Source organism: Boleophthalmus pectinirostris, unplaced genomic scaffold (genome assembly GCF_026225935.1).
Source record: "Boleophthalmus pectinirostris isolate CB_2022bp ecotype Guang Dong unplaced genomic scaffold, ASM2622593v1 HiC_scaffold_14, whole genome shotgun sequence".
NCBI classification, from domain to species: Eukaryota; Metazoa; Chordata; class Actinopteri; order Gobiiformes; family Gobiidae; genus Boleophthalmus; species Boleophthalmus pectinirostris.
Genome location: NW_026571047.1, coordinates 34,990,179 through 35,011,994, shown reverse-complemented (window position 1 = coordinate 35,011,994; position 21,816 = coordinate 34,990,179). Strand labels below are relative to the sequence as shown.

Below are 21,816 nucleotides of genomic sequence, written 5' to 3'. Positions count from 1 at the left end.
TCCTGGCCCTGCTCCTGGTCTTGGTTCTGGTTCTGGTCCTGGTCCTGGTCCTGGTCCTGGTCAGTGGAGGAAGAAGTCCCGGATGTGCGTGACCTCGATCCAGGGGATGTAGGCGCTGGTCCTGGTTCTGGTCCAGTTTCTGTTCCTGGTCGTGGTTCTGGTCCTGGTCCTGGTCTGGTTCTGGTCCTGGTCTCGGTCGTGATCCTGGTCCTGGTTCAGTGGAGGAAAAAGTCCCGGATGCGCGTGGCCTCGATCCAGGGGATGTAGGCCGTGGTTCTGGTGAAGACGCTGGGTTTGTTTTCGACGGTGCAGCCGATCGGACCAAAACTGACGACACCGTGAACCTCCCAGCGATCGCGATCCAACTGACACAAGAGAGGCCCCCCCGAGTCCCCCTGCGGAAGACGAGAAGAAGAGAGGGATGAGAGAGGAGGAGAGGCCCCCCCGAGTCCCCCTGCGGAAGACGAGAAGAAGAGAGGGATGAGAGAGGAGAGAGAGCCCCCCCCGAGTCCCCCTGCGGAAGACGAGAAGAAGAGAGGGATGAGAGAGGAAGAGAGGCCCCCCCGAGTCCCCCTGCGGAAGACGAGAAGAAGAGAGGGATGAGAGAGGAGGAGAGGCCCCCCCGAGTCCCCCTGCGGAAGACGAGAAGAAGAGAGGGATGAGAGAGGAGGAGAGGCCCCCCCCGAGTCCCCCTGCGGAAGACGAGAAGAAGAGAGGGATGAGAGAGGAAGAGAGGACCCCCCGAGTCCCCCTGCGGAAGACGAGAAGAAGAGAGGGATGAGAGAGGAGGAGAGGCCCCCCCGAGTCCCCCTGCGGAAGACGAGAAGAAGAGAGGGATGAGAGAGGAAGAGAGGCCCCCCCGAGTCCCCCTGCGGAAGACGAGAAGAAGAGAGGGATGAGAGAGGAGGAGAGGACCCCCCGAGTCCCCCTGCGGAAGACGAGAAGAAGAGAGGGATGAGAGAGGAGGAGAGGCCCCCCCGAGTCCCCCTGCGGAAGACGAGAAGAAGAGAGAGAGGGATGAGAGAGGAAGAGAGGCCCCCCGAGTCCCCCTGCGGAAGACGAGAAGAAGAGAGGGATGAGAGAGGAGGAGAGGCCCCCCGAGTCCCCCTGCGGAAGACGAGAAGAAGAGAGGGGATGAGAGAGGAGGAGAGGCCCCCCCGAGTCCCCCTGCGGCGGAAGACGAGAAGAAGAGAGGGATGAGAGAGGAGGAGAGGCCCCCCGAGTCCCCCTGCGGGAAGACGAGAAGAAGAGAGGGATGAGAGAGGAGGAGAGGCCCCCCGAGTCCCCCTGCGGAAGACGAGAAGAAGAGAGAGGGATGAGAGAGGAGGAGAGGCCCCCCCCGAGTCCCCCTGCGGAAGACGAGAAGAAGAGAGGGATGAGAGAGGAGGAGAGGCCCCCCCGAGTCCCCCTGCGGAAGACGAGAAGAAGAGAGGGATGAGAGAGGAGGAGAGGCCCCCCGAGTCCCCCTGCGGAAGACGAGAAGAAGAGAGGGATGAGAGAGGAGGAGAGCCCCCCCCCCCCGAGTCCCCCTGCGGAAGACGAGAAGAGAGAGGGATGAGAGAGGAGGAGAGGCCCCCCCGAGTCCCCCTGCGGAAGACGAGAAGAAGAGAGGGATGAGAGAGGAGGAGAGAGGCCCCCCCGAGTCCCCCTGCGGAAGACGAGAAGAAGAGAGGGATGAGAGAGGAAGAGAGTGTGGAGAGAGAGAGATTGGGCTGAGCTGCAGTCATTGTTCCCACGGTCATGGAAATCCTGGAAAAGTCATGGAATTTTAGTCTCCGTTTCCTTCGCTCCAGTGTTGTGTTCAGTTTTCATGAGTCTTTTGTTTAAAACTGACGAAAATAAACACACTGACAGGATTTAAAATGTTAAAAAACCATAAAGTGGAAAGAGTTAAACATTTTAGATTTACACTAAAACTATGATCAATTCTACACATGCAGGTGCTGGAAAGTCATGGAAAAATCATTTTAGTGCAGGAAAAAGTCATGGAAAAATTTTGAAATATTGGTGAAAAAGAGTGAACCCTGAGCAGCACGAACTGACACCAGAGAAGAGCTGGTGTCTGTTGCCATAGTAACGGTTTGGTGTTTTTCTCTGTTTAATCGACTTGACTTTGCTGCTTCCATCAGTTTCTTAAATGTCTTAAATATGAAATGTCTTAAGGTTGAGTTTTTCACTGGACGTGATTCTCATTTCTCAACCAACTCTGAACCAGCGCCAACGGAAACCAGATCAGATCAGAGGCGGAGTCTCGTACCTGGCAGGCTGCAGGGGGAGAGAGGGAGAGAGAGCAGGGGAGGCGGAGTCTCGTACCTGGCAGGCTGCAGGGGGAGAGAGGGAGAGAGAGCAGGGGAGGCGGAGTCTCGTACCTGGCAGGCTGCAGGGGGAGAGAGGGAGAGAGAGCAGGGGAGGCGGAGTCTCGTACCTGGCAGGCTGCAGGTGGATCTTCCGTGTCTCTGAATCCTGCACAGATCATCGAGTCTCGAACTCGGTCGCCCCAGAACTTCTTCTGTCGACACGTTTTAAAGTCGATGATCGGGAGACGAGCCTGATTCAGCGCCTCCGCCAGAGACACGTTCTCCTTTCCCCCTGAGGACCAGAGACCGGGTCAGACCGGGTCAGACCGGGTCAGACCGGGTCAGACCGGGGTCAGACCGGGTCAGACCGGGGTCAGACCGGGTCAGACCGGGTCAGACCGGGTCAGACCGGGTCAGACCGGGTCAGACCGGGTCAGACCGGGGTCAGACCGGGTCAGACCGGGGTCAGACCGGGGTCAGACCGGGTCAGACCGGGTCAGACCGGGGTTAAACCTGATTTAGTCCAGGTACTAAAGAAGTCCTGGTTTAAGTTGCATTTCCACTTGTCCTGGTTTGGTCCTGGTTTGAGTTTAGTCCAGATGTAGACCTGGTTTGGTTCTGGTCTAGTCCAGGATTTGTTCTGAATTTAGTCCCAGTTTTATGTGTAAATGTGAACCCACCGTGGGACAGTTGGTCTTTGTAGGTGGTCCTTGTTTAGACCTGATCCAGACATGGTTCAGTCCCTCCTCTGTCCTAACCCCTCGTGTCCCCCAGGTCCTTACCCCGTGTGTCCCCCCCCCCACGGTGTGTCTCTTACCCCGCGTGTCCCCCCCCCCCCCCCCCCCCGGTGTGTCCCCCCGGTGCGTCTCTTACCCCGCGTGTCCCCCCCCCCCCCCGGTGTGTCTCTTACCCGCGTGTCCCCCCCCGGTGTCCCCCGGTGTCTTACCCCGTGTCCCCCCGTGTCCCCCCCCCGGTGTGTTTCTTACCCCGCGTGTCCCCCCCCCCCGGTGCGTCTCTTACCCCGCGTGTCCCCCCCCCGGTGTGTCCCCCCCGTGCGTCTCTTACCCCGCGTGTCCCCCCCCCCGGTGTGTCCCCCCCCCCGGTCGTCTCTTACCCCGCGTGTCCCCCCCCCCCCCCGGTGTGTCCCCCCCGTCTCTTACCCCGCGTGTCCCCCCCCCCCCCCCGGTGCGTCTCTTACCCCGCGTGTCCCCCCCCGGTGTGTCTTACCCCGCGTGTCCCCCCCCCTCCCCCCGGTGCGTCTCTTACCCCGCGTGTCCCCCCCCCCCGGTGTGTCTCTTACCCGCGTGTCCCCCCCGGTGCGTCTCTTACCCCCGCGTGTCCCCCCCCCCCGGTGCGTCTCTTACCCCGCGTGTCCCCCCCCCCCCCCCCCGGTGTGTCTCTTACCCCGCGTGTCCCCCCCCGGTGTGTCCCCCCCCGGTGCGTCTTACCCCGCGTGTCCCCCCCCCGGTGTGTCCCCCCCGTCTCTACCCCGGTCGTGTCCCCCGTCCCCCCCGGTGCTTACCCCGCGTGTCCCCCCCCCGGTCTTACCCCGCGTGTCCCCCCCCGGTGCGTTCTTACCCCGCGTGTCCCCCCCCCGGTGCGTCTCTTACCCCGCGTGTCCCCCCCCCCCGGTGCTCTCTTACCCGCGTCCCCCCCCGTCTACCCCGCGTGTCCCCCCCCGTCTCTTACCCCGCGTCCCCCCCCCCCCCGGTGCTCTTCTTACCCCGCGTGTCCCCCCCCCCGGTGCGTCTCTTACCCCGCGTGTCCCCCCCCCGGTGCGTCTCTTACCCCGCGTGTCCCCCCCCCCCGGTGCGTCTCTTACCCCGCGTGTCCCCCCCCCCGGTGTGTCTCTTACCCCGTGTCCCCCCCCCCGGTGCGTCTCTTACCCCGCGTGTCCCCCCCCCCGGTGTGTCTCTTACCCCGCGTGTCCCCCCCCGGTGCGTCTCTTACCCCGTGCCCCCCCCCCCCCCCGGTGCGTCTCTTACCCCGCGTGTCCCCCCCCCGGTGCGTCTCTTACCCCGCGTGTCCCCCCCCCCGGTGCGTCTCTTACCCGCGTGTCCCCCCCCGGTGCGTCTCTTACCCCGCGTGTCCCCCAGCCGGTGACCCAGCAGTAGTGTCCGGGCTGCAGGCTCAGGTGTTTGCGCGGCAGGCAGGCGTAGCGGATGGCGTGGGACGGGTGGATGTCGGCGGCGGCTTTGACCAGGGCGATGTCGTAGTCCAGTTCGCTGTGCGTCGGGTAACGGAAGTTCTCGTGACGGTAAATCCGCTTCACCGGGAAAATCCTCTCGGCCGTTTCAGAACGTTTCAGTTTGTGTTTCCCCAAAACGATCCTCCAGCTGCCGGCCTCCTCCGCCTTCCCCCTGAGGGACAGAGGGACACGGAGACACGGAGACACAGAGACAGAAGAGACAAGAGACACAGAGACAAGAGACACAGAGGGACAGGAGGGACAGAGGGACAGAGGGACAGAAGGACAGGGGGACAGAGGGACAGGGGGACAGGTTTATCAGATTCATATAAAATCCCTTCTTTTCTGTTTTCAGTCGTTTCCTCTGGACTCGTGTTTTGTTTCATTTGTTTCTGCACATTTAACACGAGTTTTTCTCTCAAACTCAAAACACTCTGTTCCACCTTCCACCTTCCTGCTCCACTGTGTTTTTAAAATCCACACACCACTAGAGTCATTTGTGACTGTGCAGCCGCGGGGTTTTAAAAGTCTTTAAAAGGTTTTAAATGTCACGTTCCTAAATTAAGGCCTTAAAAACGGGAACGAACGTCTCATCTGGAGTTTGAACAAACGATACTTAGTTTGTCTGTTAAAATGTTATAAATGATTTTTTGGGCCATTTTAAAGTGACGCAAACGACTATAAACGAGTTCTGAATAAGTATTTTTGTTATTTAAATCAGTGAGAAATGGTCGTTTTTATTAGAATTAAACCTGGTGTTTTTCGCCTGAATATTGGAGGTGATGTTGGTCTTAATTTTCATTCAAATGGTTTTAAAAAGGTCTTTAAAAGTCTTCAGTTTGGGTCAGTCAAACCTGAGGATGCCCTGTATTTACAGTATAGTATATACTTTACTCTCTCTCTATATATATATATATATATACTGCAGTATACTGTAGTAGTACTGTAGTAGTACTGTAGTATTGTTGGGTTTCAGATGACATCACAAAAGGCCAATATAAGTTGGAGGCAGCTAAAATTAAAATTATTAAAATGCAAAAACATGTTGTAATAGAGGGAAATCTTGAGTTGAGTTTATAATAATGATAATAATAATAATAATAATAATAATAATAATAATAATCACTGAAAACAGCAGGTTCAACATTTGTGCTTTTACCTTTTGGATATTTTATGGTAAAGTAAAATGTGACAAACTGATCAAACTGATCAAACTGATCAAACTGATCAAACTGACTGACCCCCCGAGTACAACACCTGCTCATTCTACAATCTGAAACCAACCACTACTGTAGTACTCTGTAGTACTCTGTAGTACACTGTAGTACACTGTAGTACTCTGTAGTACACTGTAGTACTCTGTAGTACTCTGTAGTACTCTGTAGTACTCTGTAGTACTCTGTAGTACTCTGTAGTACACTGTAGTACACTGTAGTACTCTGTAGTACTGTAGTACTCTGTAGTACTCTGTAGTACTCTGTAGTACACTGTAGTACTCTGTAGTACACTGTAGTACACTGTAGTACACTGTAGTACACTGTAGTACTCTGTAGTACTCTGTAGTACTCTGTAGTACTCTGTAGTACTCTGTAGTACTCTGTAGTACACTGTAGTACTCTGTAGTACTCTGTAGTACACTGTAGTACTCTGTAGTACTCTGTAGTACTCTGTAGTACTGTAGTACTGTAGTACTGTAGTACTCTGTAGTACTCTGTAGTACTCTGTAGTACTCTGTAGATAGGCAGTATTCTGTACGTACTTCTGGAAACAGTGTGCAGCCGTCAGGACCCAGTTCTTGTGGATCAAAGTTCCTCCACAAACATGGATGTGATGTTTAGATCCACGAGGACGAACCTGAGAGACAAGAACATGTCAATATATCTGCAGTACTGTGTGTACTCTGTGTGTACTCTGTGTGTACTCTGTGTGTACTCTGTGTGTACTCTGTGTACTCTGTGTACTCTGTATGTACTCTGTATGTACTCTGTGTACTCTGTGTACTCTGTGTGTACTCTGTGTACTCTGTGTACTCTGTGTGTACTCTGTGTACTCTGTGTACTCTGTGTACTCTGTGTGTACTCTGTGTGTACTCTGTGTACTCTGTGTGTACTCTGTGTGTACTCTGTGTACTCTGTGTGTACTCTGTGTACTCTGTGTGTACTCTGTGTACTCTGTGTACTCTGTGTACTCTGTGTGTACTCTGTGTACTCTGTGTACTCTGTGTGTACTCTGTGTACTCTGTGTACTCTGTGTGTACTCTGTGTACTCTGTGTACTCTGTGTACTCTGTGTACTCTGTGTGTACTCTGTGTACTCTGTGTACTCTGTGTGTACTCTGTGTACTCTGTGTACTGTAGTATTTATGGATGTCGTGTTTAGAACCACGAGGACAAACCTGGGACAGACAGGAGTAGTAGTAGTAGTAGTAGTAATATTTATACAGAGTGCTACACCTGTGTAGTACTCTGTAGTAGTATTTGTAGTATTTGTAGTATTTGTAGTATTTGTAGTACCTGCAGTGAGACCTGCCAGGGCCAGGAGTGCGGTCGAGCTTCGTTCCCGGACACGATTCTCTCGGCCATGTTTGGTTTGAAATGAGGCGTCCCACAGTCGGACGGCCAGTCTGCAGAAGAAGAAGAAGAAGAAGAAGAAGGAGAAGAAGAAGAAGAAGAAGAAGAAGAAGAAGAAGAAGAAGAAGAGAAGAAGAAGAAGAAGAAGAAGAAGAAGAAGAAGAAGAAGAAGAAGAAGAAGAAGAAGAAGAAGAAGAAGAAGAAGAAGAAGAAGAAGAAGAAGAACTCAGAGCTGCTGTTCTGTTTTGTTTGAGTAAATCTTTATTATGAGTCTAAATCTGCAAAGCTCCAAACACTCTGCTCCACCCTGTGATGTCATGAGGTGGGAGTTTTCAGGTGAGCAGCTCCTTTTATGTTTCATTTGGATAAAGTCACATTTGTATTTCCTAATCTCTCCTGAACGATTCTAGTGAAGGTGTGTGGAGTTTAAAAACACAGTGGAGCACTTCCTGTATCACCACATGATGACATCACAAGGTGGAACAGAGTGTTTTCAGTTTGTTAAACGTGTGAACGACTCCAGCTCTGATCTAAAAAAAACTTTTTTTAAATTCTCATGTTAAAAAGTCTGTTTTTAAAGACAGAAATAATCATTGTTTTTATCTTAAAGCTGCACTGTGGAACTTTCTGGTGGAGTCTGTCACCTGTTTGTTTCTATGGAGACGTCACTGGTCTGTCTGGAATGTTCCACAGTGTGACTTTAAACAGCTCCACTTTACATTTATTCAATCACAGGAGGATTTAGAGTCAGAAACACGACTCTCCTCTCCACAGATCTGACCTCTGACTGTGTCTAGTTTGGTCTCCATGGAGATAGAAAGATTTAAAGCCACACTGTGAAACATTCCAGACAAATCATTAAACCAGCACTAAACCTGGACTAAACCAGGACCGGACCAGGACTAAACCAGGTCTAAACCAGGACTAAACCTGGACTAAACCAGGTCTAAACCAGGACTAAACCAGAACTGGACCGGGACTAAACCAGGACTAAACCTGGACTAAACCAGGTCTAAACCAGGACTAAACCTGGACTAAACCAGAACTGGACCAGGACTAAACCAGGACAAAACCAGAACTGGACCAGGACTAAACCAGGACTAAACCAGGACTAAACCAGGTCTAAACCTCAAAAAAACAGACATTCTGACTGTGAGCGGCGTCGCCTCTCCACAGATCTGACCTGGATCTTGGTCTGGTTTAGTCTCTCTGGAGATAAAATGCTTTAAAGTCACAGTGTGGAACATTCTGGACAAATCTAAATGTTGAAGTGTTTAAATGTTGAAGTGTTTAAATGTTGAAGTGTTTAAATGTTGAAGTGTTTAAATGTTGAAGTGTTTAAATGTTGAAGTGTTTAAATGTTGAAGTGTTTGGTCGGGTGTCGGTCTCACCCAGGTGCAGGATCTTGTGCTGTGGTTCTCTTCCGGGGCTCAGGGTGTGGGTCTGCGTCGCTGGTGTGTTGCTCAAGAGCAGCGGCAGCAGCAGGAGCAGCGCGCGGAGCAGACGAGGGGGGGGTTCTGGGGCCATGGTCGCCTCGGGGTGAAATCAGCCGCGCTCCGAGGCCGCGCGCTTAAATACAGAGGCTCGACGGCACAAAGGCAGCGCTGGAGGGTTCGGAGGCGCCCAGGTGCATTGTGGGTCGAGTATCAGCAGTTTTGACACACAGAGGAGACAAAAGGGACGGCAGCAGGTAAACAACAACAACATTTAACCCTGAACCTGAACTCTGACCTCCAAACGACCTCAGAGAACAGAACAACAGCACGACCGCCGCTCTGACCCCGCCCACTTTTACACCAAGACTTATGATTGGTCAGAAAAAGTTAGACATGTTTATGTGACGTTTTTTTTATTCTGAATTCATTGTTCTGCTCGACTCCAGGTTGTTTATCAGCAGATCTACAAAGTGAAGCGTCTGTGAAAGTGAAGCGTCTGTGAAAGTGAAGCGTCTGTGAAAGTGAAGCGTCTGTGAAAGTGAAGCGTCTGTGAAGTGAAGCGTCTGTGAAAGTGAAGCGTCTGTGAAAGTGGAAAGCGTCTGTGAAAGTGAAGCGTCTGTGAAAGTGAAGCGTCTGTGTGAAAGTGAAGCGTCTGTGAAAGTGAAGCGTCTGTGAAAGTGAAGCGTCTGTGAAAGTGAAGCGTCTGTTCTCTCTGTAAACGACTCAAACTTCACTTTTCACTTGTTTCAGGTTTTAAATGAAGCTGGTCCGTCGTTCTCCTCAGTCATCGAGGGTTTGTTTAACCTGAGGGAGACGAGACAATCTGTGTATCATTCGTTCATTTTTCAATATAAAACCAAAAATAAGAAAACAAAAAAACAACAGTTTTCTTCATTATTTGTCTCCAAAACCAAAATAAAAAAACAGACAATGATTTGTTTTTTCAGTTTTCGATTTTGTGTTTAAATGAAAAATGGAAAAAATGGATAATGACCATTTACGTGACTTCTGTGACTGTGATGCCGGACTGAACCAGGACTGAACCAGGACTGATCCAGGTCCGGGACCAGAACGGGACTAAGACCGGTGTGGTCCCGGTCTGGTCCTGGACCTGGATCAGTCCTGGATCAGTCCTGGTTCAGTCCTGGTTCAGTCCTGGTTCAGTCCAGCATCACAGTCACTGAAGTCACGTAAACGGGAAACGTCCGTTATCTGTTTTTTCCATTTTTCATTTAAACACAAAATCGGTCGGGTCCTGGTCCTGCTCCTGAACCTCACTTCATCTTATGACCTCCACTGTTGGAGCCATATTACACCTCCACCTCCCACCACTGTGTGGCGCTGTTTTACTGCTCTATATAAGGAGGGAGAAACACACTGAGGTGTTGCAGTGTGAAGGTTTAGTCTTTAACCGTCGTCTGTTCTGATCCTGTGTATTTTTGGTGTCTGTAAGTTTCACCAAAAAACTGAGAAACACAATATTTGGACTTTTTTATAAAGACACACGTCTGAGACACACACACACTGCAGCCAAGACCGACCTGCAGAGGGCGAGTTCGGCCGCTACAACACTTATTATTTTGTTCTTTTTTCCGTTTTGTGTGTAAACAAAATAATTAAAACAGGAAGTTAAAATAAAATAACAGAATGTAGAATCTTGAACAAAAGACAAAGAGAAACACGTGGACAATATAAAACAGCAGATTCTAAATGGTTTATTTTTTAACATGTTCATAATTTAAACAACAAAAACATACAGATAAAAACAGCTGGAAAAAAAACAAACTGTTGCTTCAGACGTTTCAGACCAAATCTGAATCAAAATCACGACATTTGAAGTCTTAAAAAAACTCAAAATTCAAACAAAATACTTTTACTTTTTACTCTGGAAGTGTGATTTTTTTATTGATACTTTTACTTTTACTTGAGTCAAAACAGAGTTCTTCTTCCACCACTGTGAATATTTTTTTAATCAGGTGCAGAGATTTTAATCACACATCACTCGCGTCTTGTTAGCATGTTGTTAGCATGTTGTTAGCATGTTGTTAGCACGTGTTAGCATCAGTGTTGTCAGATAGGGTCAAGTGATTTCTGTCCAGACACGTTCAAAAAACACGTCCTCATCAACCAAAAAACACCCAACAACATTTGTCACTGAAAACATTAAATCGTTGACTAAACGTGTGATTCAATGTCGGGTTTTTTTTTTTTTTAAAAAAACTTTGTCAGTATTGAGAAACATGTTCAATGTAAAACAGCATTTTCATTTATCACAGAAAAAAATGTTGTTTAACGTACAGTGACCATTTTTCTGTTTGTGAAACCACCTGACCGGGGCTGGGGGGTGGAGCCTCGACATTGAGCTACTCTCACCTCACAAACTGTGCACATGGACTCACACTTGTCCCGACCGAGACGGAAAACAGAGAATTTCTTGTCCAAGTCATCGTTAAATGTGCATTTGTGCTTCGGCGTGTTTCAGACTGACCCACTGTTTGTGTCTCGCTCCTTCTGAGTCACAGACGCGACGAGAGACGCTCAGTTTAAAGACCCAATGAAAGGAAATGAAAACCTGAACATTTACATCACTTTAAAAAAAAAAAAACGGACGCCCAGGACAGGACGTGAAAAACGGACATTTGGTCGCCCTAGTTTAGCAGAATATTTGTCTTTTTAAAATCATTGGCAGATTGAGGAAACATGTTCTGTAAAACCTTTGGTAAAATGTAGAACAGAGATTTCATCACGTTTAAAAATGAAAATCATCAGTTTTCGACTAAAACCTCGACTACGACAAGAACAGAAAACACAGAACCTGAAAATCAAAACAGAACCGGACCTGAACTGAACCTCTGAACGTAGACCGTGTATGTTCTGAACAAAGAATGTGTATGTTCTGAACAAAGAGCGTGTATGTTCTGAACAAAGAACGTGTATGTTCTGAACAAAGAATGTGTATGTTCTGAACAAAGAATGTGTATGTTCTGAACGTGTATGTTCTGAACAAAGAGCGTGTATGTTCTGAACAAAGAACGTGTATGTTCTGAACAAAGAATGTGTATGTTCTGAACAAAGAGCGTGTATGTTCTGAACAAAGAGCGTGTATGTTCTGAACAAAGAGCGTGTATGTTCTGAACAAAGAACGTGTATGTTCTGAACAAAGAATGTGTATGTTCTGAACAAAGAGCGTGTATGTTCTGAACAAAGAGCGTGTATGTTCTGAACAAAGAGTGTATGTTCTGAACAAAGAATGTGTATGTTCTGAACAAAGAGCGTGTATGTTCTGAACAAAGAGCGTGTATGTTCTGAACAAAGAGCGTGTATGTTCTGAACAAAGAGCGTGTATGTTCTGAACAAAGAGCATGTATGTTCTGAACATAGACTGTACACAGTCTGAACATAGACTGTTTACATTCTACATTGTACTGATCATTCAAACACCACTCGTCCATAACTTGCACAAACTTGTTTAGAGATCGGTCACTTCTTTGTCAAAAGTGTAAACATTTGAAACCCTGTGCAGTTTTGAGTCTCTGTCGGCAGATTATTCCAACGACTCACAGAGACAAAAAAAAAAAAAAATGTTGAAAGTCGCCCAAATATGATCTGCACCCACCTAAGGCTTCCCCTCCCCACCCAACGTCCCAACGTAAAAGAAGCTCGTATACACACATCCTGAATTCCAGACTTCCGGTCATCGCACATTTTATACTGGGCAGGATTTTCTGAAAAAGTGATGATCAAACCTCCATGTTTGTTTTCCCAGTGGGACGTGTCTATTGTCAAAGTCGATCTTTTCAAGTCTTTTGAACCATATCACTTTTCTGGTTTTGATATTGTCATATTTTAGTTTTGGGATTTGGACATCGTTAATTGTTGTGGTTGTTGGATCCAAACAGCGGAAAATGACTCCAGAAATGTGTTTGTGAACTTCATAAATACAAAAGTGAATCAGATGTGTGTGACTCAAACCTCTGTTCAAACTGTTTCTCTTCCCAACGGAATTGAAAAATAGTGAAAGGTGAAGGTGATGGGCAGGATTGATCCACAGGAAGAAACAAAAAGGAAACATTTGTCTGACTAAGAAATCATCCCGAGTTTACAGAGAACATTTTGTATGTGGAGCGACGACAAAACAAAATCCTGATTCTTCGCTCAACCTCAGTTACGAATTTAAAATGTCAACGCCAAAGTGAAAGTCTCCAACTGTTCACCAAGAAACAACTTCCACTGCAAAGAGACCAAGACTTGATGTTTGTGTAAAACCACACGAACAAGAAAGTGCAGCTCGGTCTGTTTGTCTTCTGCTCCTCTACATTAACAAACGGGATTTTGTTTTGTCGTTACTCCACATACAAAATGTTCTCTGTAAACTCGGGATGATTTCTTACTCAGACAAATGTTTCCTTTTTGTTTCTTCCTGTGGATCAATCCTGCCCATCACCTTCACCTTTCACTATTTTTCAATTCCGTTGGGAAGAGAAACAGTTTGAACGGAGGTTTGAGTCACACACATCTGATTCACTTTTGTATTTATGAAGTTCACAAACACATTTCTTGAGTCGTTTTCCGCTGTTTGGATCCAACAACCACAACAATTAACAATGTCCGAATCCCAAAACTAAAATATGACAATATCAGAACCAGAAACAAAAGTGAAATGGTTCAAAAGACTTGAAAAGATCGACTTTGACAACAGACACGTCCCACTGGGAAAACAAACATGGAGGTTTGATGATCACTTTTTCGGAGGATCCTTCCCAGTATAAATTGTGCGATGACCTGAAGTCCGGAGTTTTCGATACATGTATTGGGCAACACTGGTTAGTAAGTTGTTAGCACGTGTTAGCCTTTAGCTTCAGTCGTGTTTGCTGGATCCTCCGCACCATCCCGGCTTCTTAAAGGGCCGGATCGCGCTCTTCTTCCTCTGTATGACCGGAGACCGAGAGCCTCTCCTCATCTCCTCTTCCTCTCTCTCCTCTATCTGCTCCCCCTCTCCCTCCCTCCTCTGTCCCTCTCTCTTCTCTCCATCCTTCTTCTCTCCCTCCCTCCACTCATCTTTCCTCCTTCCTTCTATCAGAATCACCGGTGGTTTTAAGTTTACGGGCGGTTTGGGGGCTCTTTTTTTCTTGGAGGATTTCCGTTTGGTCAGTTTCGCCTCCTCTTCCTCGGCGTTGCATTTCAGCTCCAGGTGTTTTTGAATCGCCATGTTCAGCTCCTCGGGGTCGATGGCGGCTCCGTGAACGTCCCAGGTCATCCCGTCCTCGTCCCACTGGACCTGCTTCATGCTGCTCCTCCGGCCCATCTCCCGGTTCTCGTCGTGGATTTTCAAACACGATCTGGGCCGCTCGATTTCCACGTTCGACGACGTTTCCAAAGTCAGATCCTCTTTCTCGATCTTGCGTTCCTCGTCGTCGCTGTGGATCACGAACATGCTCGAAGACGGAGATACTAAATTAGAATGCGAACCCACCGGAGATCGGAGGTTCAACCTGGAACCCGGCGGAGATCCCAGGATGGACTGAGAACCAGCGCTGGAATTGTTCCGTTTCAAATTCCACCAAGAAGAGACCGGCGAAAAAGTTTGGACGCCGATATCGACAAGCTGAACGTTGGAAGTCATTGTAGCTTCTTCGCGAATTTTCTCTGTTCCTAAATGACGAAAATCGACGTTATTTTTGCAGAAATGTTCATTGCAACGACAGCAAACGCCTAGATAAGTATCGCTCAAAGACGTGGCGAGCGGCGGTCTCAGAGAGGGTGGAAAGTTTGTGAAATCCGGTAAAATAAAGTCTTGGTTTTCGAATCGCAGCTCTAAATTTTGTGGCGAAATGTTCGTTAAGAGTTCGTCTAAACTGGCGTCGATTTCCAAACTTTTCACGGCGTAAAGAGGGTCCTCCGCCGCAAACTTTTCCAAACTGACTGAACTGGAAACCGGAGATGGGAAAGTGAAACGGAGCAGCTCTTTTGGTGGAAGTGGCGAGATGTTTTTAGCTTGTAACGGCGAAAACTGCGGCGAATACGGATTTAAAAGTGAATTTTCTTGACTTTCTGACGTCGCGAGTTGTACGTTGGCGTTTTGTGAAGGAGTGAGCTGCGGGGACGAGAGCGGCGAGGGCGTTCTGGTAGGAGGGGATGCCAGCTTGGACGGTTCCGGGAGCTTCTCTGGCGTCACATTTGAAGGTTGCGGTCCTCGGTAAATGACGGTGTCCGGGGTGCTGCTGCGACTGTGAGCGCTGCAGCTGCTCCATCGCTCCACGCTGCTCCTCCAGCGCTCGCTCAGGGCCTGCGGGTCCGGGCTGTGCAGATCCACGTTCTGTTTCGTTAAAAGCGAGTTGTTCTGGAGCACGTTCACGTCACAGTTTTGCTCGGAAGTGCTGGAGCTGCGCTGCACTTCCGGTCTGGGGAAGGTCGGGTCGTGTCGGCGCGGGGACGAGGCCACGACGTTCACGGAGCTTTTGGAGATGGAGAAGATGGGAGCGTCTTCGGAGGAGGAGGTGGAGAGGTGTCGCTCGTCTTGGCTGCAGAAGGATCCGGAGTCTGGGACGGAGCAGCAGACGGAGTAACGCTCGGACGCCGGGCGCAGAGGACGAGACATGGTCCAGATCTGAAGAAAAAACAAGATCATTATTGACTGGACTGTGTCACAAACTGTCCTCTCCCTCTTTATCCCTGTTCTAAAGCGAGGAAATGTCCCGCAGTGGAACTTTAACTGTAATCTGTAATCTGTGAGTCAGACCTTACAGCAGATCTCTAAATGCCTTAAAGTGACTTTGAATGTGAAAAAAATAAATTCTCTTTGTTTCTCTGTATGTACACAAGCAAAAAACTGACTTTGAGGAGATTATTCACAAGAAAAGTAAAGTTAAAAACCTTGGCCTCATTCTGGATGAAAATGTCAAATTTGTCAGTTACACAAAATAATTAGTGAAGAAGATTAAAAATAGTCTCAGTTGCTTTTGTTTCATACGTAAAGATCTAACGCTCCAGACTTCTAAACTCTTCATGAACGTAATGATCTTCTCACATCGATCTAATTGTATCACCTCACGATCTCTGAAACCTTCTGTTCATTTTACAAATCGAACTTTAAGATCCTTGACAAAAAGCCAAGACACTGTGACATTTTAAACAAACATAACCTATTTAACTTTGAACATTTTACTCATTTTAATCATCTTGAACTCTTTTTTAACCCTCACTGATTGGTCTGATTGACCCGCCTCAAGAGAGCGGGAAGGAAAACATATTTTCTTCGGGTCAGTGTGACCCCGGGGAGAGTGTGTCTTCACTCTGATACACCAGTGAATTCAGAATTTCCCAGGAGCGTAAACTGCACACAGAGCGAACACAAGAGGAGCTCGAGGTGATTGTGTCGTCCCCAAGCACACGACTCTGGGTCACAGTCTTTGACACAGGAGCCAGACTGTGGAACTGCAACCAGCTGATTTAAAATTGGAAACTAATGTGTGTAATTTGTGTGTCTTGTGTGTTTTTGTGCAGGAAGTTTAGGTGTTTATATTTTTTTAAATGGACGGTGTTGAAAACTGACATTTGTGCTAAAACACTCAAAGTATCTGAGTCACCTATGCACATAAATCCTTAATACACATAAATAAAATGTTCCACAGTGGAGCTTTAACTGTCCTAATGTGAGGAAATGTCCCGCAGTGGAGCTTTAATTCTGTTCTAATGTGATTAAATCTGCTGGAGTCTTTGTTTTTTACTTTTAGGGTTTTGAATAAATTTAAGGTCTCAGACAAATAACTGAAAATTTAATCAGAATTTCAGGTTTTCATTAACATTTAACTATAAACAGTGAAATTCTGGTTAATTAAAAATTTTGTGTAATTAACATTACAAAGTTATTTGATGAAATCAGGACACTGATTAGAGATTTTTTTTCCATTGTTTGATTTATTCTGTCGCCAAATCAGCTCCAGATTAACTTGACCAGATTTCACCAGATTAAATAATCAAAAACTGATTTAACTTTTAACTTTACACAGAAACTCTGGAGCCAAACGTCAAACCAAAACCTCCAAGTCGTTCATTTTAAGTCGTCACTTAGTTAATGTGCGTAAATTGGATTAACTGTGTTTCATTCATGATAAAAGTCGTCCCAAAATGACCCCACGACAAAAATAATCACAGAAAATAAGACCACAGAATTACAGTTTGAGTTTATAACCTTAGTAAACAATATGATTAAGATGTTTGAAGTGGAATTGTAAGAAAATAAACTGTACTCACCGTTTGTTTTGTAGTTTTGACCTTGGATTTGAAATGGAGCTGCTAATTTTCACATTTTTCAAACTTTTAAACCATCAAATCTTAAGTTTCAAAGTGTTCACCTCCAGCCTCATTTTCTTAAAACGTCTTGTAAAAAAATCCAGTGTAAAAAGTAAATAAATTGTGCCAGATCAGGTTCCGGTGCAGGATGTTGTTGCCGGGGGGATTTAGCGTTAGCCGTTAGCATTAGCTGGGAGGATTAGCTTCATCCCATTAGCCTCCGTCCAATCTCCGACTCAGACTTCACTTTTTCGAGCCGCGCGGAGAGAGCGGACGATTATTTTTACACATTTGTGCGGCAGAGAAACCCCGTCTGCCTCCGCACGGCTCACAGTGCTCTGTCCCACGCTGTGACATCATCAGGTGGTGGTACAGAAGTCATCAGTCGTGCTCCTCTGGGCCTGTGGCAGAGTTTGATTGTCTAAGGTTGATTTAATTTGGTGGAATTTTAACTATTGTAAAAATAAATGATAGTTTTAACACAAATCAAGACGTAGTTTGTGAAGAACAGTTGAAGAGGTCACGGTGCTGTTTAGGTCACGTTTACACTGAAATGAATCACCAGATCAGAGACTCGATTTATGTCCAGACACGTCGTTTCTGTGTCACAATCAAAGCCGTCCCTCCACACAGTAACATGAAACTACCTGAAACACTGGTCACATGACTCGACTGGCGTCACATGACTCGGCTGGCGTCACGTCGTCGCGTTGTGGCGTCACGTCGTCGCGTCTGAAGTGGCAGCAGCTGATGTCGAGTCGAGGAAGATGGCAAATGTGAAAACGTCTTTTTGTGGACCAACGGCGAAGTTCAGCTGTTACTGAACTGGATTTTAAGACGAGTGCGGCGGCTCAGAGTTTGGACTGGGAATCTGTACGGAGACAAAATGGACCGGATCTTGGAAATCCCCTCGTCACCTGAGGACACCTGTGCACCTGGGGAAGATTCCCCACATGTTCCTGTTTGTCTCTGGTTTGTTTAAACTGTTTCCTGTGACATCGTCACATGACGACGTCACGAACCCAGAGAATCAGAAGGAGCGAGTCACAGTGACACAGTGACACAGTGACACAGTGACACAGTGTCCAATCAGACGAGACTCCAGCTCCTACAGCAGAGGATCAGAGTTTTCAGGAGTCCCACAGTCCCCGACACATCTGGACCAACATACACACTAGTGTGAACCAACACTGTACACACAACAACACCACTCACATACACACTAGTGTGAACCAACACTGTACACACAACAACACCACTCACATACACACTAGTGTGAACAACACTGTACACACAACAACACCACTCACATACACACTAGTGTGAACACAACACACAACACACACTGTAACACACACACAACACACACTCACAGTACACACTGTACACACAACAACACCACTCACATACACACTAGTGTGAACGGGACCTAACACACTGACGTCTAATTGTCGGAGCAGCAGCATAAACATTATTTTTGAAGCGTCCCACTACTTTGACTTTTTTTTCATTGTCACAGTAGCAGCACTTTAGTATTTTTTAAACATTCGGCCTAGATTAGACATGCCGGGTATTATGACATGTCTTAATTTAGAATTTAAAAAAAACACCTCTAAAATAAAATAATGCAGCTTTAGTCTGGACATGACGTCAAATCATGTTGATATGTTTATTTTGTGATTCCAAATGAGCTTCAGTCGACCAAAGGACAGAGTGGCTCTGGAGCTGAACAAGGACCAGGTCTGATAGTTTTTTTTTTTTTTTTTTCTAAAATCAGATTTTTTAAAACGAGTCTTTGTCTTTAAATGAGTCAGAAGCAGAGTTCACCTGTCGGGTTTTGGGTCAGAGATAAGAGACGTCATGAGAAACATGCACCTGCCTCCCTGACCCTGCACCTGCCCACAGAACCACCACAGAACTACTGCTACTACTAATACTACTACTAATACTACTACTAATACTACTACTAATACTACTACTAATACTACTACTAATGCTACTGCTGTTACTCCTACTAATACTGCTACTGCTACTGCGAGGCCACAGCTGCACGATGAGCGGTAAGAAAACTTTCAGTCTTTTATTTTCTCATGACAGAACTTCAGCCACACTTCGTCTCCTTGGAGATGTTTCTGCTTTAAGGTGACATCAGGAGGCTTTTACAGGTCAGAAGTGAGAGTGAGATTTGAGTTTGTTGTTTTTAAAAACTTTGTGGTTTAATAAATATAAGAGAGAACATTCCAGAAACCCAAAAACATCTCTATAGAGAATGAAAAGTCACATGATGCAACTTTAAACCTTTAAACCAACAAAAACACTGAAGTAGAACCAAAGAGGCGTTACCTTCAACATCCTCGCTCCTGATTGGCTTTTGATTTCACAACTGGATTTTGTGGAGCACGTGACTCTGGGTCGGAAACACTCAAGGAGAAGGAGGCGCGACCCTCCGGAGGCTTCACAGCTCCTCCCTCCCAGACCTCGCCGCTTCCCGGGGCCGTAGTGTCAGTGCTGCCCCCCCCCGACTGTGTTACAGTTTGGAATGTAACAATAACAAAAATATCGTGATATCGTATCGTCAAAAGTCTCAGTATCATCGACCATCACAATATCTCGAATCACAAGTTCCTTTACTTAAATGCAGGTTTTATAGAAGCATTTCAGCACAAACAACATGAAGAAACATGTTTTTTACTTAAATTCTTGGGATTAGGATGGAAACAATTCGCACTGAAATCTTGTCAAGGTGTTTTAAAAGAAAAAACTGTCCCATTTACAATTATCAGCCTCCAAAATATCACAATAAATATCAAACCGATAGATTTATCTGGTGAGAATCGTCCTGTGAGGTTTGGATCTGGTCACATCTCTGGTCTGTTCTATTATTTATTATTCAAACATGTGATTGTGAAAACGGTCAAACTCTTTATTCCCTCGTGTTTCTAAACGAGTTTGTTTTGTTCTCAGCTCCTGATTGGCTCCTCCCCCTGTCGCTCGCCCTCGCCGCGCTCCTCCTCTCTCTCCTCGTCGGTTTGACCTTTTACTGTCTGAGGAGGAAGAGCCGATACCGGAGCCGATACCAGGAGCTGATGAGCGGCGCGGCCCCGGTCCCGGCGAGTACGGCTCCTCTGGTGCTCGTGTCTCAGGGCGTCGCCTCCGTGTTCGTCACAATTTATTTACTTTTATATAAAGTCACATTTAAAGTTTCTGAAGAGTCTTTGTTTGTCCTTAGACCTGAAATCCCCTTTGAGATTCCTCCTCGGTTCGTCTCACACAAACCTGAAGATCCCAAAGAACCAGAACCAAGACCAGGACTAGAACTGGAACCAAGACCAGAGTCAGGACCAGAGTCAGGACCAGAGTCAGGACCAGAGTCAGGACCAGCCCTGGACCAGAAGAAGGAGGCCCAGACCCACCGCGGGTCCCTGAGCGTCAGCAGTGAGTCCAGAACACACTAGTGTAGTGGCAGAGTGGTTAGCCCCATCTCCTCACAGCAGGAAGGTCTCTGGTTAAATACATCGACAGAAAAGGGTTTTTCTTTGTAGAGTTTGCATGTTCTCCCTGTGTCTGGTGTTTCCTCTGGTTCTCTGATCTGACCAAGATTTTAAAAGTAACATCAGGTTTTTCATTTTGTTTTCAGATTTATGATCGACTTAATAGTTCTGAGTTTAATTCTAGTCTGGAGGTCGTGTATTTTAAGAGAACTTCCATCCTCCATGTTCTTCTTCTTCTCTGGGGTCGGGTCTCAGGAGCATCAGTCTGAACAGAGACTCCCAGACTTCCTTCACCCCAGACACTTCCTCCAGCTCCTCCAGTGGGACCTGAGGTGTTCCCAGTCCAGTCCAGAGACATGGTCCCTCCAGTGTGTCCTGGGTCTCCTCCTCCTCCCGGTGGGACATGAACACCTCCTGAGGGACACGTCCAGGAGACGTCAGAACAGACGTCCTCCCCTCAGACGCTCCTCTCCACGTGGAGGAGCAGCGGCTCTACTCCGAGCTCCTCACTCTGTCTCTAAGGGAGACGCCCTGCGGAGGAAACTCATCTGTGTCTCTTGTATCGTGCCTCAAAATGAAACAGAAACATGAAAGACACTGACGGTTTAGTGGGTTTTATTAACCAGGAGCTGCTCATCAGAACAAACACAAACAACCATTTACAAAATAACAGAAAATGTGTCTGTACATTTGTGTTTGTCACACAGAGGTTCACAGGTTCATGTTCACGTGAAGGAAACGATCACTGAAGTGTATTTTATTTCTAACCTCTGTGTCTCTCTCTCTTTCAGGCTGGTATCCTGTCGGCTCCCTCCTCTCCTCCCTCTATTCCTCCTCGTCTCCTCCGTCCTCGTCTCCTCTCTCCTCGTCTCCTCCGTCCTCGTCTCCTCTCCTCTGTTTCTCGGTGGAGTACCGACATCGTTCGGAGCAGCTCCTCGTTTCTCTTCTTCGTTTGTCCAATCTTCCTCTGTGTTTTCACTCGAGTCCGACTCTGATCGAGCTCCGGCTCCTCCCGGACGAGCGGCGCCCCCAGCAGGTCAAAGCCCGAAACACCGGCGCCCACCCGGACTTCCACCACTGCGCCGTCTTCCAGGTACCACACACTTTGGACCGGGGTTAGACCTGGTTTAGTTCTGGTAGAGTCTTGGTTTAGTCCTGGTTTAGTCCTGGTTCTGGTCTCTTAGGTTCTGGTTTAGTCCTAATTTTGTCCTATTTCAGTCCTGGTTCTGATCCTGGTTTAGTTCTGGTTCAGTCCTAGTTCTAGTCTCTTAGGTTCTGGTTCAGTCCTGGTTCAGTCCTGGTTCTGGGCCCGCTGGTCTTCTCTTGGCCAGTCTTCAGGTTGGTTCTGAGTCTGGTTCTGGTCCCATAGGTCTCCTCTAAGACCATGTCCTGGTTTAGTCCTGTTTCAGTCCTGGTTCTGATCCTGGTTCAGTCCTAGTTCAGTCCTGGTTCAGTTCTGGTTTAGTCCAGGTTTAGTCTTGGTTCTGGTCCTTGTTCTGATCTGGTTCAGTCCTGGTTTAGTCCTGGTTCTGGTCCTGGTTCT

The 21,816-nt window shown here is 47.4% G+C and overlaps 2 protein-coding genes across 2 annotated transcripts in view; one reads left to right on the top strand and one right to left on the bottom strand.

Moving 5' to 3' along the window:
• Positions 1-215: 215 nt before the first annotated feature.
• zgc:112285 (uncharacterized protein LOC561476 homolog) lies at positions 216-8,671 on the bottom strand. Its single transcript, XM_055150563.1, has 7 exons — positions 8,446-8,671; positions 6,998-7,107; positions 6,245-6,339; positions 4,378-4,657; positions 3,961-3,979; positions 2,426-2,589; positions 216-395 (listed from the first exon to the last, which is right to left on the bottom strand). The coding sequence occupies exons 1-7, from the start codon at positions 8,579-8,581 to the stop codon at positions 216-218; spliced, it is 984 nt and encodes a 327-aa protein (XP_055006538.1). The 5' UTR covers positions 8,582-8,671.
• A 10,164-nt stretch (positions 8,672-18,835) lies between these two features.
• Positions 18,836-21,816, top strand: part of syt15 (synaptotagmin XV) — a 6,193-nt gene continuing 3,212 nt past the window's right edge. Inside the window, exons 1-4 of the mRNA XM_055149949.1 lie at positions 18,836-18,842; positions 19,747-19,939; positions 20,012-20,217; positions 21,065-21,366. Coding sequence (XP_055005924.1) covers positions 18,836-18,842; positions 19,747-19,939; positions 20,012-20,217; positions 21,065-21,366 — 708 coding nt within the window. The remainder of the gene's footprint in view (positions 18,843-19,746; positions 19,940-20,011; positions 20,218-21,064; positions 21,367-21,816) is intronic.